The following is a 13,189-nucleotide window of genomic DNA, read 5'->3' on the forward strand; positions in this document are numbered from 1 at the left end:
GTACCAAGACGTCGCATCGACGTGTAATTTCACCGAGCTAGATATAATCGCTCGTCTGGAAACTGATAACTAAGATTCTTGGCTAACTTCCGATAGATATCTAACTTGTTAAACAATTTCGAAGAGTAATTCATTGGAATTACCAAAAAGAATGGTATTACAACAAAAAAATATGTTTAATTAAACGATACAATAATTCAAAGTTATACTTTTGTTAAATTGCTTCATGCTTCATTTTAATTGATAATGAAGTTCATTATTGTATGTAGTATTTTATTTCCCATAATGATTTGTTTTTAAACTTTTAATAACGAAGTTTTAATTAAACTTTGACAAGGTGTATTTTAAACTGGTATGCCTTCTTTCCCAAATTTTTATTTCGAAAGAAGCCGCTCTTTTCATTTTAGTTTGCTGATGCATCGTTGAAAGGCGCTTGCATACGTTCGTCTTCGGACGCTTGCTGCTTCTGATCTATCTCAACATGTTTATTGTTATAATTCATGACAAAAATTATGTTCATTGTGTTATATGTCAATGGTGTTGGTTAATTTTTCAAAACAGAATTAAAAGTGAGAAATCCGTTCAATTTCCAATGAAAACGTTGAATATATAATACCGCAACAATTCCTCAAATATAATAGGCATGATGCCTTGACAGGAGAATCTTCACTCTTGAATTCGTTGGGTTTATTTAATAAACGAGTTGACTTTCGGTTGACAGAGCTGGCTTAAACAAAAAAGTATCAAGTGCCGTTTAACAATGTCTGTCACAGAAACTACAGTTATTTTCGCCAAATTAGAGGCGTTGAAAGATATCAAGTATGTAAATGAGTTTACTTCTGAACAGTTTTCTTTTGAATTCAATAAAATTTTAGAGAAATCTACAAATTGTAAATCATCTCTACATGATACTGACAACTCAGTCTAGAATAGATTAAAATTAAATTTGTATTTGTATTTTGGTAGATCAAAGACCCTGCAGCTGGAGAAAATGAAGCAAAGAATATTGCAAGAGGTAGAGCAAACTGAACAAGAAGAAAAATGTTTATTGGAATACAAGCAGGAAATGGACCTTCTTATGCAAGAAAAGATGGCACATGTTGAAGAATTACGACAGATACATGCAGATATTAATGCGGTATAATAAAGCATGGTTTTAACGTTATCTCCCAAGTAAATGATATATCATTTATGTAATTGTTTTAGATGGAAACTGTTATTAAGCAAGCAGAAGAAGCTAGGAATAAAGCAAGGGAAACTGCAAAATTGATTCATAATAATGATTATCAACCTTTGAAACATGATATTGATCGTATGCGCAGAGAATTTTTGGGGTTGGAAAGATTACCAGAATTATATGAAACAGAATCTGATCTTATTTCACCAGAGTTTGTTTCTTGACTGTTATTAAGTACAAATAATATAAGCTATTTTGAACTGAATGTTAATTATATAAATTGTTTATTTATAGCTATTTTGAACGTCCAATGCAAAAAGCAGAATGGAGGGTAGAAGTCAGAGGTGATGATTTATTACCTCCTCTTACTTTACACCATCCTGGCCACCCAGGTGGTTCCACACCTTTTCTTGCTCCTCAACCTCTTCAGGGTCCAAGTAAACCAGAACCAAGACCATTACCACCAGCCCCGGGTCCACCGGCTCCAACATTCAGGTACCACTGGTATATCGCGATTTTACATTACATTTACATACAGCAGGGCATGTAAACCTATATCCTAATAACTATTAATGATATAACTTTCCCAATTAGTTAAATAATATTAAATAATAAGAACTTGTGTAATAACATGTTACTATTCTACTGTTTCTTTGTTTTTAGGCAACAACCACCACCAATGAAATCATGTTTATCATGTCATCAACAAATTCATAGAAATGCACCAATTTGCCCTCTATGTAAAGCTAAGTCTCGATCGCGTAATCCTAAGAAGCCAAAGAAAAAAGACTAATTGTAATTATAAATGTTATTTATATGGAACACGAAATACTTCTGTCATTTATTTCTAAGGGCATGTGTTAATGGTTTTGTTTTATAACTTATAACAGTTCTACAACCCTATAATGTACTGTAAAGAACTCTATTCTCAACCTCTATCAACAGCAACATAGGTGGACATAATAGGTAATAATTCTATAACAGATATAAATAAAACTTAATGTTTTACGATTTTCATAAAAAAAAATTGTAAAGTTTAGTAATTGTCGTTTACATAAACAGAAAACGTTTTATTACAATATTTGTCCATTAAATAAACCTTTTATATTAATTTTTATGAAATGGAATTAAGGTGATGCGAGCGTCGAAAACTTTACCGACAGTCCCTAAAGAAATCCCTAGACGCGAGTTTTCAAATTACGTCCTCATTTCTAAACAGAATGTAAAAAAATTTGTGGGACGTGTTCAGAAGGTTCTAAAGAATATTTGTCTGGTCCTTATATTATCCAAATCGTCAAAAACTTATAAAATATTGAAATTGCTGTGTGTCAACAGTCAAGAAAATGGCGGATCGGACTCACCTGCATTGATTTATTCGTAATATAAACATTTCTGTGAATCGTATGTCCAAATAGGGACCAGACTGATATTCTTTGGGTCGGATAGAATAAAACGAGCACCCAAGGGATGATGTACAAGTCTCCAGGTAGAAGTAATTTGAAAACTACGATTTCGTTGATTGTTCACTCGCGAAAGACGTCAACAAGGTAAAACAGACCAGAAATTTAGTTTCTCGTTCATTCTGTAGGGCGCAGTTCGTTCGTTTGATTAATAAACAATTGTAAAATTAAAAACAATAATTAAATAATTTTTAATAGAATAATTAAACAAAATTTTGCAATATACCCACGCGGAAATGTAAAGAAATAAACAATTTAAATAGATATAACAATAATTTGATTAATAAACAATTGTAAAATATAAAATAATAATTAAATAAATATTAACAAATATCAGATAGAAGTAGTTAAATGTAACCGGCCGCGGAACCGGTGAAACGGAACGTCATGCTTGATTGGGCGCGTCGCGCGCCGGTACAACGGCGACCTGGAGGAAGGTCAAATCTAATCAGTCTTATCGCGACCGCCGAAGGATACGGATGGAGCTGCCAAACATATACCGGTACGGGTTGACACTATCGATATTCGTGCATGGATTTATCAGTGTGTTACCACAAGTGTTTCTATGTGTGCCTATGGTGCTTCCTATAGTGTTTCCCATGTGTTTTGGAATATTTATACGGATATATTAGTGCGTCTTATGGTGTGGTCACCAATGTGTTCTGACATTTTTATACAAGTGCATTAGTGTGCTGTGTGGTGTGGTACCCCATGTACCTGCATGTGCTTTATTGTGTTTTATGGTGTGGTTTCCTTTGTGCTTTGGCATATATTTACGGATTTATTATTGGGTTTTATGGAGTGGTACCCTACGTGTTTTGGCATATTTATACAGATTTATTAGTGGGTTTTATGGAGTAGTACCCTTTGTGTTTTGGCATATTTATACGGATTTATTAGTAGGTTTTATGGATTGGTACCCTATGTGTTTTACTATATTTTTGCAAATATTTTATAGTGTTCTATGGTTTTGATCTTCGAGTGTTTTGGGATGTATTTGCATGTGGTTTACCGTGGTTTATGGTGTAGTTATTCCCATATAGTTTTGCATGCATATTTTTGAATTATCCTATGTATTAACATATTAACTACAACAAATTGAGAGAAAACATATATCGTTCAAGAATCGTGATTTTTATGCTTTCAGATGAGTGCTTTGGCCAGTGGGGATACCGTTTCTTTGACGAGGCAACATATGAGCTATGGGTCAATCTAACAATAAGATGCGTGGCGAGTGCAGTGGTGCAAGTCAACGATCGGTGAGTCGCATGCTTTAAAGTTCCTCCGGTTCCCATCATGTCGTAGGACGAATGGTCCGTAGCTACACGGGAATTGGTTGTAATTTTTATTTTTTGAGCGAGCATAGTGACCCACGAATATCACTGTATCATTTTATACAATGATAATCGTTCAAATTGCTTTTTTGTGTATTTTATGCCTTAGCTCAGGATAGGGTTTTCTTGTACATATTCACATGTATAGATTTCGAGTTTAAAAATGTAGAGAAGTCGGATGACCCTCCGATTTCACAATACACCTTCTTTTTTATATGTACAAGAATTTATTTCGCGATGAGCAGATTTCAATATCAAAGTAATAAGCATGAATACTTTTAATTATTCCAACTACTTACTTTGATAACGAAATCGCTCTTGAAATTGAAACGTTCTTCCGATTTTACTCGTTAAATTGGCATAAGTTTAGTATATGGGCTGGCCCCCCCACAGGGGGGTGGTTACGTTTACGGTTCTCCGTCCTAAACACTCATCATTCACACCTCAGCCTCACGAACTCTATCACATAATCATTTATCCACCCGCATACCCTTGTGTAGTGAAATATTACCCTGTTAGGATTTTCAAGTTTAAGTAGTGTTGCGAAAAATTTTAAACGAGAGAGTAAATATTACCCCGTTAGAATTTTCAAGTTTAAGTAGTGTTGCGAAAAATTTTCAACGCGAGGGTAAATATTACCCTGTCAGAATTTTCAAGTTTAAGTAGTGTTGCGAAAAATTTCCGACGCGGGAGTAAATATGACTATACACTGATTAGTATTCGGTGGGAATCCTTTTGGTTTTGATTTGATAAAATTAGTTACAAGGATTCCGCGGCATAAGACCGTGAACACCACCTCATGGGAGATAAAACCATGCATTACTAGGCCTTTTCAGGCACAGCCATAGAGTACGGAACATTTAAGTATGTTGCAGCCCATACGCTAAGCTGTCTTAAAGTCCTTTTGCCTATACTATGGGCGTCCACCACTCGGACACGTTGGATGCAACGTGTTCGATGGGTGGGTAGCGCTCTTAGCGAAGGGGTGCACCCTGCCTGGGCCTAGAGCCTTAACAGGCGGGGTGGGTGGTATGTAGCGTCGGGCGTAAGTCCAGGGGGCCTAAGAACCTCCGTTGCCAGCTGATATTAGCAGTGGACGAATGTTTGAGTCATATTTGCTCAATTTTGCTTTTCAGTATTTGCTCTTCAAGCATAATTTAAAGCTCCCCTTTAGTCATGTTGCTAGATCAGGATTTTCTATTTTAATTAGTGTTGCGAAAAATTTTCAGCGCGAGAGTAACTATGACAGTGCACTTACTAGTATTCGGTGGGAATCCTTTTGGTTTTTAAACTCAATGTCTTATTTAATTAATTAAATTAGTTACAAGGATTCCGCGGCATAAGACCGTGAACACCATCTCATGGGAGATAAAACCATGCATTACTAGGCCTTTCAAGGCGCAGTTTAGAATGTGGCGCACATCCATGTGTTCCATTTAATAAACTGCAGTCCTTTTGCCTATACTATGGGCGTCCGTCAATCTGACACGTTGGATGCAACGTGTTGGACGGGCGGGTAGCGCCCTTAGCGAAGGGGTGCATCCTTTCCTAGGCGGGGTGGGTGGTATGTAGCGTCGGGCGTAAGTCCAGGGGGCCCGAAAACCTCCGTTGCCAGCTGATATTAGAAGTGCACCGTTTTTGCGTCATAGTTGCTCTATTTTGCTTTTCAGTATTTGCTCTTCAAGCATTGTAGAAAGCTCTTCGTTCGTACTTCAAATTCATTCTGTCACGTTCACGGTTCTCGACCCTAAACACTCATCACTCACACTCATCATTCATCAGTATAGTGAAATCTTAGCTCGTTAGATGTTTATGTACTAGTCATGGTTTTAGATCAGGATTTTCTATTTTAATTAGTGTTGCGAAAAATTTCCAACGCGAGAGTAAATATGACAATGCACTGACTAGTATTCGGTGGGAATCCTTTTGGTTTTTAAACTCAATCCACTATTTTATTTATTTAATCAAATTAGTTACAAGGATTCCGCGGCATAAGACCGTGAAACACCATCTCATGGGAGATAAACCCATGCATTACTAGGCCTTTGCAGGCGCAGCTTTAGAATACGGAACATATGAAAATATATTACCATATTCTAAACTGTAGTCCTTTTGTCTATACTATGGGCGTCCGTCAATCTGACACCGTTGGATGCAACGTGTTGGACGGGCGGGTAGCGCTCTTAGCGAAGGGGTGCATCCTGTCCTGGCGTTACGACGTCCAGGCGGGGTGGGTGGTATGTAGCGTCGGGCGCAAGTCCAGGGGGCCTAAGAACCTCCGTTGCCAACTGATATTAGCAGTGCACCATGTTTTATGTCATAGTTGCTCAATTTTGCTTTTCTGTATTTGCTCTTCAAGCTTTATATTTGCAAAGTCGAATCACTTTTATTAAAAATAAAACCCCCTGGGGGGGCCAGCCCATATACTAAATCGTAGCCGTGAAATTTCGCGGATATTCTTACTTTTAATAAAGTGAGAATATCATCTTTAGTTTTTGCTAATCATACATTTTAGCTTAGGCATTTCAGCACACATGAAGAAAACTGGTAGGTGAAAATACCTTTGGCCTTGTTCATTTTTATGCCCAAAGCTCATTCGGGTACTTAGATGTACTCGCGTGGGTGGAGGGCGGTGGACAAGGTTTAGTTTTAAGTGTAATAGATTTTGGCGACTGACAAAAGTAGTGAACCAATAGTGAACCACGATAGAAGTTCCACATGTGTGTGTGTGGTTAGGATGTGGGATTTGTATCGTTTATTAACAATCTTAACTTACTATAACATTACAAAATACTTATCAAGAATAAATTGAAAAATTTTTACATTAGATAATTCGATAGAATACGAAAATGAAATGTATTACTTTAGCATAATGTTCACTATTATTTGTCAGTCGATTTTAGCAAAAAGGTATGATTTTATTAGAGTGTGAAAGTTGAATTGAACTCGGGTGTCGGAGGCGTCCCGGGACGTTCTCTCTAGATGTAGGCATTTTTGCACCCGGGTGGTTGTATGAGAACCGTGGAGTGAATTTTTGTGAGAATGATTTTTGCCCTTTTTTAAATATAGCGATAGGCAGGCAGGTAGTTTACTTCTGGTGTGATTGAGTTTAGTTTATAAGTAGGCAGGGCCAGAGCAAGCTTTCATGTTTCTCTTCGTATTCTCCTCTAATACGTGAGAAGCTTGTATCTGGGGTTGGGAAACCAAAAATCAAGAGAAAAGATGAAAATGCAATTTAATTAATTTATCAATTAATTAATTTAGCATTCTCTCTTGATTTTTTCAAGGCCAAGCCTTATTAGTTTGTAAGTCGTAGTCGTGGTAATAGACCCGATTACAAAAATGAAGTATTAAAGTGAAAGTGCAGTGAAGTGAAGTGAAGTGAAGTGAAGTGAAGTGAAATTAAAAAGTGTTTTGTGCTTGGACATTTGCAAAAATTGTGCAGGTATGCGAGTAGCGATTCAAGGGATCGTTGCTCGTTTACGTGTTACGTTTTTACAAATGTCTGAGCAAACGTAAAATTTTCGCGAGTGATTTTTGTGAGGCTATTGCCGAAGAAAGAAGAGGCTATATGCTGAAGAGCCCCGGCAAAATTTGCCCTGAAGAGGGGAACTAATAATGGCTCTCCATCTTCGGATGGACAGTCATTCTGTCACTATGCTCGCTAATTTGTTTTTTCATTTTTTGTGTTTTTCCTTGAACGGTATGAATAATACCGTCCAGGACGTATTGAACTCGACATTTTACGAGTTCAATACCCAGCTCGTTGAATGGTCAACTCGCGATTTTATTTCCCCTATTTCTTTTTCGTTTATTGCTTTATTGAAATAAATTATTCTTTTCTTATTGATTTGCACATCAATTATATTTCATGTTCTTATTTTAATTATGTTCTATTTATGTAAAACATACTCTGAGATTATAATGATAATTATATTTTCTATTTCAGCATTTTATTGTTGAATTATTTTTTAATTGTTACTGAAATTATGATGTTAATTATATTTTCTATTTCAGCATTTTATTGTTGAATTGTCATTTTGTTAATTGTTACAGAAATTATGATGTTAATTATATTTTCTATTTCAGCATTTTATTGTTGAATTGTTATTTTGTTAATTGTTACAGAAATTATGATGTTAATTATATTTTCTATTTCAGCATTTTATCGTTGAATTGTTATTTTGTTAATTGTTACAGAAATTATGATGTTAATTATATTTTCTATTTCAGCATTTTATTGTTGAATTGTCATTTTGTTAATTGTTACAGAAATTATGATGTTAATTATATTTTCTATTTCAGCATTTTATTGTTGAATTGTTATTTTGTTAATTGTTACAGAAATTATGATGTTAATTATACTTTCTATTTCAGCATTTTATTGTTGAATTATTATTTTCTCAATTGTTTCTGATATTAGGATGTTAATTTTATTTTCTATTTCAAGATTGTATTGTTTAAATTTTTATTTTATGTTGTATGTTTTGAATGGTTTCACGTTCTTATGATTTTAGGGTGGGTCACTAACGTAGCCACCTCCATGTGGTGTGACCTGGTAATTGATATCGTTTTCTAAAGATAACTTTTAGAAAGCGATATCAAGCTAAGCGCTACGATAAAAAGATTTATATATTTTTTAATTGGGAAACAATAGTTTAAATTCAGAAAAGTATTTTCGGGATTGCAATATTACCATATAGAACGTATAACTACAGTAATTTTATAGTTCCTAAAAAAGGAACTTGTATGATTTTTGACTAATTACAAATGACTAATTACCTCCTTCTTTTCGAAGTCGATTAAAAATAAAATAAAAACAAAATCACAAAATATGGAATTTAGAAAGAACGAAGTTGTTTGATACGCAATGGTAGAAAGAAATCAACCCTGGCGAAGATATTTCAAGCAGAGAAGTTGTACATTGGAAAGGCCATGACTTTATCCATGACTCTGGTCAGACGCCAGATCTCGCTCTTGTCCACAGAACACATAATTTCTGCTTTTCATTTGATAGAAATTCGCTACGTTGACTAACAAATATTTTTCTTATAACAATTTTCGAGAGGAATTCATTATTGAATGAAAGTAAAAATTTGCATAAAAATTTTCGAGCGAACATGCTTAGATACGCAGTACATTTATTGAGTTCTTTTTATTTCTTTGATTTCTTCTTTTAAAAAGATCTTTCGCTCCTTCAGCCCCGATGTAGTTCCTAAAATCACCGTCCTAAATCATAGAGTGCGCCACAAAATGACTCACAAAAGCTATGTCGGTGTTGCAGAGCGTGCAATATGAAGTCTCATAAGATTATACGTCTATTTTATACCTTGTCTGTGGTATATGCATTCGTGTTTTATCGGCAGATGTCGCTGGAATTCATATAACGCGGAGACGATAAAGTTATTTAATTAGTGATTATTTTTAGATAGAAATATAAACTAAAAATAAAATTTCGTAAACCCAGAATCACATATATATACTTACAACTTTGTTTGACTTGTCAAATAAATAATATAATGAGTAAAGTTGGTTTAATCATTGAACTGCTCTTCCGTATTTCAAATTTTGCTGCTTACTTCCTCTTACGCTCTCCTCAAGCTTGTTGCGCCCTCTAGAGATCTTTCTTTCCGGTTAATTTTCGAACCGAGTGAATGTGTTTTTTGTGCATCAAATTTAGCATCTATTTGTAAGAAAAGGTAACGCAATTTACAATATAATTCAATAAATATTATTCTGATATCATTTATATATATTCTGTTATATTTCTGATTGCATTTGATCATGGTATTGAAGTGTTTGTTGTTATGATGATACACGTGTATCGTTTAGGTTATAGACATATTTTGATTATTAACCATTTTTATAAACAATTTGTTTCAGATGCCTTCAGTAACGCTAAAAGATGTTGACCAACATAAATTTGTAAAAGCTTTTGCCGCGTTCTTGAAAAAGTAAGCAGTTCTTTTTACAGAAGTATATCTAACCTCAAAGTGTGGTATAACCTCGAAAAGAACATATTGATGTACATAATACTTTTAAGATTGAAATATATTGACTTTTGTTTTTTAGAACCGGTAAAATGCGCGTTCCAGAATGGGTGGATATTGTAAAATCTGCACGTTTTAAGGAACTTGCTCCTTATGATCCAGACTGGTATTACATCAGGTGTGCTGCTTTGGTTCGTCACATTTATATCCGCAGCCCAATTGGTGTAGGATCAGTTACAAAGATTTTTGGTGGACGCAAACGTAATGGTACCCACCCCAGTCATTTCTGCCGTTCTGCTGGAGGTGTTGCTCGTAAAGCCCTTCAAAGCTTAGAACAATTGAAACTGATCGAAAAGGCTCCTCTTGGTGGACGTAAACTTACCAGTCAAGGTCGTAGAGATTTGGATCGTATTGCAGCGCAAGTGAAAGCAAAAAGCAAAAAACAACTTAAAATGCAAGAAACTCTCTGCCTTTGATTTTTCTACCTCTGAAATAAAAATGGAAAACTCATACATTGGTAGCTTTATTTGTATTTAAACCTTGTTTTGTCTGTCTTAAGTTAATTAAAATATAATTGTAATCTAAACGAATCATCCTTTTACAGAAAACAGACTATTTTTTCTGTTTACAACATTATTCCCTCTTTTTGTCCCTTGTAGCATTCTATTAATAATAAATCAAGAAATATCTTTTATATTACATAACACTCTGTTTTAAGCACTTTTGACCCTCCTTACGCTTTCCAAAGATCGAAACTAAATCGACGAATCGTAAATCCATTTTTCTTAGAGTAAGTGATATTATCTATCCTATAATCCTTCAGTTATTTACAGAAATTAAAAACAGCGTTCTCGTGTTATAATTAAAAATATATCTCTATACCATTTCTGTGTTAGGTATATCAAATGTTATGACTTTACCCTTTTTAAAATTTCGCCACAATGAATCTATGATCATCAAACGTTAGATAATTCTATTCTAATTGAAATACGGCCCAATACACGGATGAACAGGTAAACTTTCTGAAAGAGATTGAAAACATAAGCTTCCTACTAATCTATCATGTTCTTTCAGGTTTCCGGTGATGGCGTTCTAAGAAGACAACGAGAAATTTCTCGTTCGGGTCCAGAAATCGAGCTCACCAGCGACTAACACCATCTTTGTGTCAGCAGCATCGAGTGAAGCTCGATAAAAAGACTTGACGATGATGTAAGAGGAATAAGAAAGAAGCGGCAAAGACCTATTCATAGATCAGTGGCCCTTTTCAGAATTCGATGAGAGAAAGAGGCGCGCTTCCAAGACAATGGTCCTATCTTTAGATATCACTTAAGACGTCGAAAGAGAAACGCGTGTCAGCGACACCTAGCCTGATAAGGACTGTTGGAGAACCAAACACCTTCCAGGACTAATTTTCCTTTAGCTAATTAAAGAAGACTGATCACAAAAATGCTCAGTTTTAGAACTACAGAGAAAACAAAGATTTGGTCCTAGGGTCTGCGCTAATTTGTGATATTCAGTTACGTATTAACACTGATCTTTCTTTTATTTATCTATCATATACTACTTACAATTTACTAAGAGAAATTCTGAATCTGAAAGTCACGAAAATTACGAAATTTTTTGTTTTGCTTTTCTTAATTTGGGGGAAGAGGGTGAATATTCTTAAACATTTGGCAATTTTTCCTTTTATATAAAACCATTAAAAATCATTGGAAACATTTAGTGGTCCTAATTCAATGGTTAGGGGTAGTAGGACGATGAAATTTGATCAACCGCACATATGGATCGATAATATACTTTGATAAGCTCTCGGTAGGACGCATATATACGTTGACATCACTCAAAAGGTCAATTAAACAGAAAAGACACCGCTAACTGATGTAACCTATCGGCCTCGTAATCCCCCATGGTACATCCATCCCCGTTACCTTACCCCAACCGATTGTCGAATTTGATTAACTCCTAGTAATAAGCTGCAGCCATGTCTTAATCATTTTCAAGCGTTAACGAACGAGCTTTGATGTATCCATGGTAACAACCGCGATAACAGTTATCGATCCCTCGGGCTCGGACCGCCTTCCATCACTCTCGTAACGATAAATAAAATAGCAGGAAAATTTCGAGACACTCATTGGTGTACAATACACTCCCTTGACACTTCCGGCTGGTAACTAGAGCAGGACAATCTTATTCCTAGAAATTGTTCACCACATCAAACGAGTAGGGAATAAATAGAATTCAAATTCACGAAACCAAGCGAATTATTAAATAATTTTGCGGTAAAATTCTATTTGCAATGAGAAACATTTTAGCATAGATGTCATGAAAATTTCCGTTTCATCCCTGCTGTATTGAAATATAAACGCTGTGCGGCGGACGATCATAGACGCGAGTATAGTAATGAAAGGGTTAATGGCCGTATGATAGCGTAAATATTCTCTTGCGGTCGCCTCCGCCGGAAACTACACTCCTACGTTTTTATAGCAGATTATTTAACTCAATATTCCAACGCAGATGAAACAATTTTATTTGCAACGAGAAATTTCTCAGCGTGGGTGTTATAGAAAAAGTTAAATTACATTTCCGCTGTTTCAAGACATAAATGTTTTGCATTGAATGATTATAATAGTTAAAAGGATTAATGATCGTGGAGAGCGAAAATTTACTTCTTTCAATGCTCGCCCCCGCCGTAAGCCGTGTTCCTATGTCTTTATAACTCAATATCCCGTTGCAAATAAAATAATTTCATTCGTAAAATTTTATTTGCATTAAAATTAACGCAAACGTTATTAATAATGTTAACTCAACTGTTCGAACAAAAGCTTATTCAGAAATTCTTCTGGAAATTGCGATCTCGCAATAAACAACTGGTTCGTATTCCCTCGTTCAGTAAATTTAGCGAGTGAGTTCGGTTGATATGAACTGAATTCGTAGGGCGACAGGAAGGGAACAAGATCCATTCGGTTCGTTAGCACAGTGAAGTCTGTTTACAAGCTCGTTCGAGGTCCCTTAATACAAGGTGTTCCACGATAAATGTAATTCAATCATTGATCTGACGGAAATGACAAAAACTTTTTCCATAAAAGGAAAATTGTACCAAAGTTACATTTACATTCAGAACATTGAAATTCACCCTTGTCTCGCATCGTAGTTTCTTTCTTTCCCTTCGGGCGATTTCGTTTTAGGTCTGGGTCTTGTCAAGGAATATAATCTTAAACAGAATTCTCT

At 35.3% G+C, this 13,189-nt stretch overlaps 2 protein-coding genes across 5 annotated transcripts; both read left to right on the forward strand.

Annotated features, from left to right (window-relative positions):
* Positions 1-14: 14 nt before the first annotated feature.
* Positions 15-2,227, forward strand: LOC117605988 (zinc finger C4H2 domain-containing protein). 4 transcript variants are annotated; one of them, XM_034327899.2, is made up of 6 exons: positions 334-819; positions 967-1,138; positions 1,207-1,388; positions 1,472-1,681; positions 1,841-1,972; positions 2,068-2,222. In XM_034327899.2, the coding sequence occupies exons 1-5, from the start codon at positions 761-763 to the stop codon at positions 1,968-1,970; spliced, it is 753 nt and encodes a 250-aa protein (XP_034183790.1). In that variant the 5' UTR covers positions 334-760; the 3' UTR covers positions 1,971-1,972; positions 2,068-2,222. The 4 variants fall into 4 exon arrangements, with proteins under 4 accessions (XP_076548416.1, XP_034183792.1, XP_034183790.1 ...); XM_076692301.1 differs by lacking the exon at positions 334-819 and adding an exon at positions 15-154 and having other exon boundaries at positions 1,841-2,227; XM_034327901.2 differs by having other exon boundaries at positions 330-819; positions 1,207-1,334; positions 1,841-2,226.
* Positions 2,228-9,511: 7,284 nt separating this feature from the next.
* Positions 9,512-10,473, forward strand: LOC117605918 (small ribosomal subunit protein eS19-like). Its single transcript, XM_034327731.2, has 3 exons — positions 9,512-9,670; positions 9,855-9,925; positions 10,044-10,473. Exons 2-3 carry the CDS (start codon positions 9,855-9,857, stop codon positions 10,435-10,437), a joined length of 465 nt encoding a protein of 154 aa, XP_034183622.1. The 5' UTR covers positions 9,512-9,670; the 3' UTR covers positions 10,438-10,473.
* The last annotated feature ends 2,716 nt before the right edge of the window (positions 10,474-13,189 follow it).

This window comes from Osmia lignaria, chromosome 2 (assembly GCF_051020975.1).
Source record: "Osmia lignaria lignaria isolate PbOS001 chromosome 2, iyOsmLign1, whole genome shotgun sequence".
NCBI lineage: Eukaryota > Metazoa > Arthropoda > Insecta > Hymenoptera > Megachilidae > Osmia > Osmia lignaria.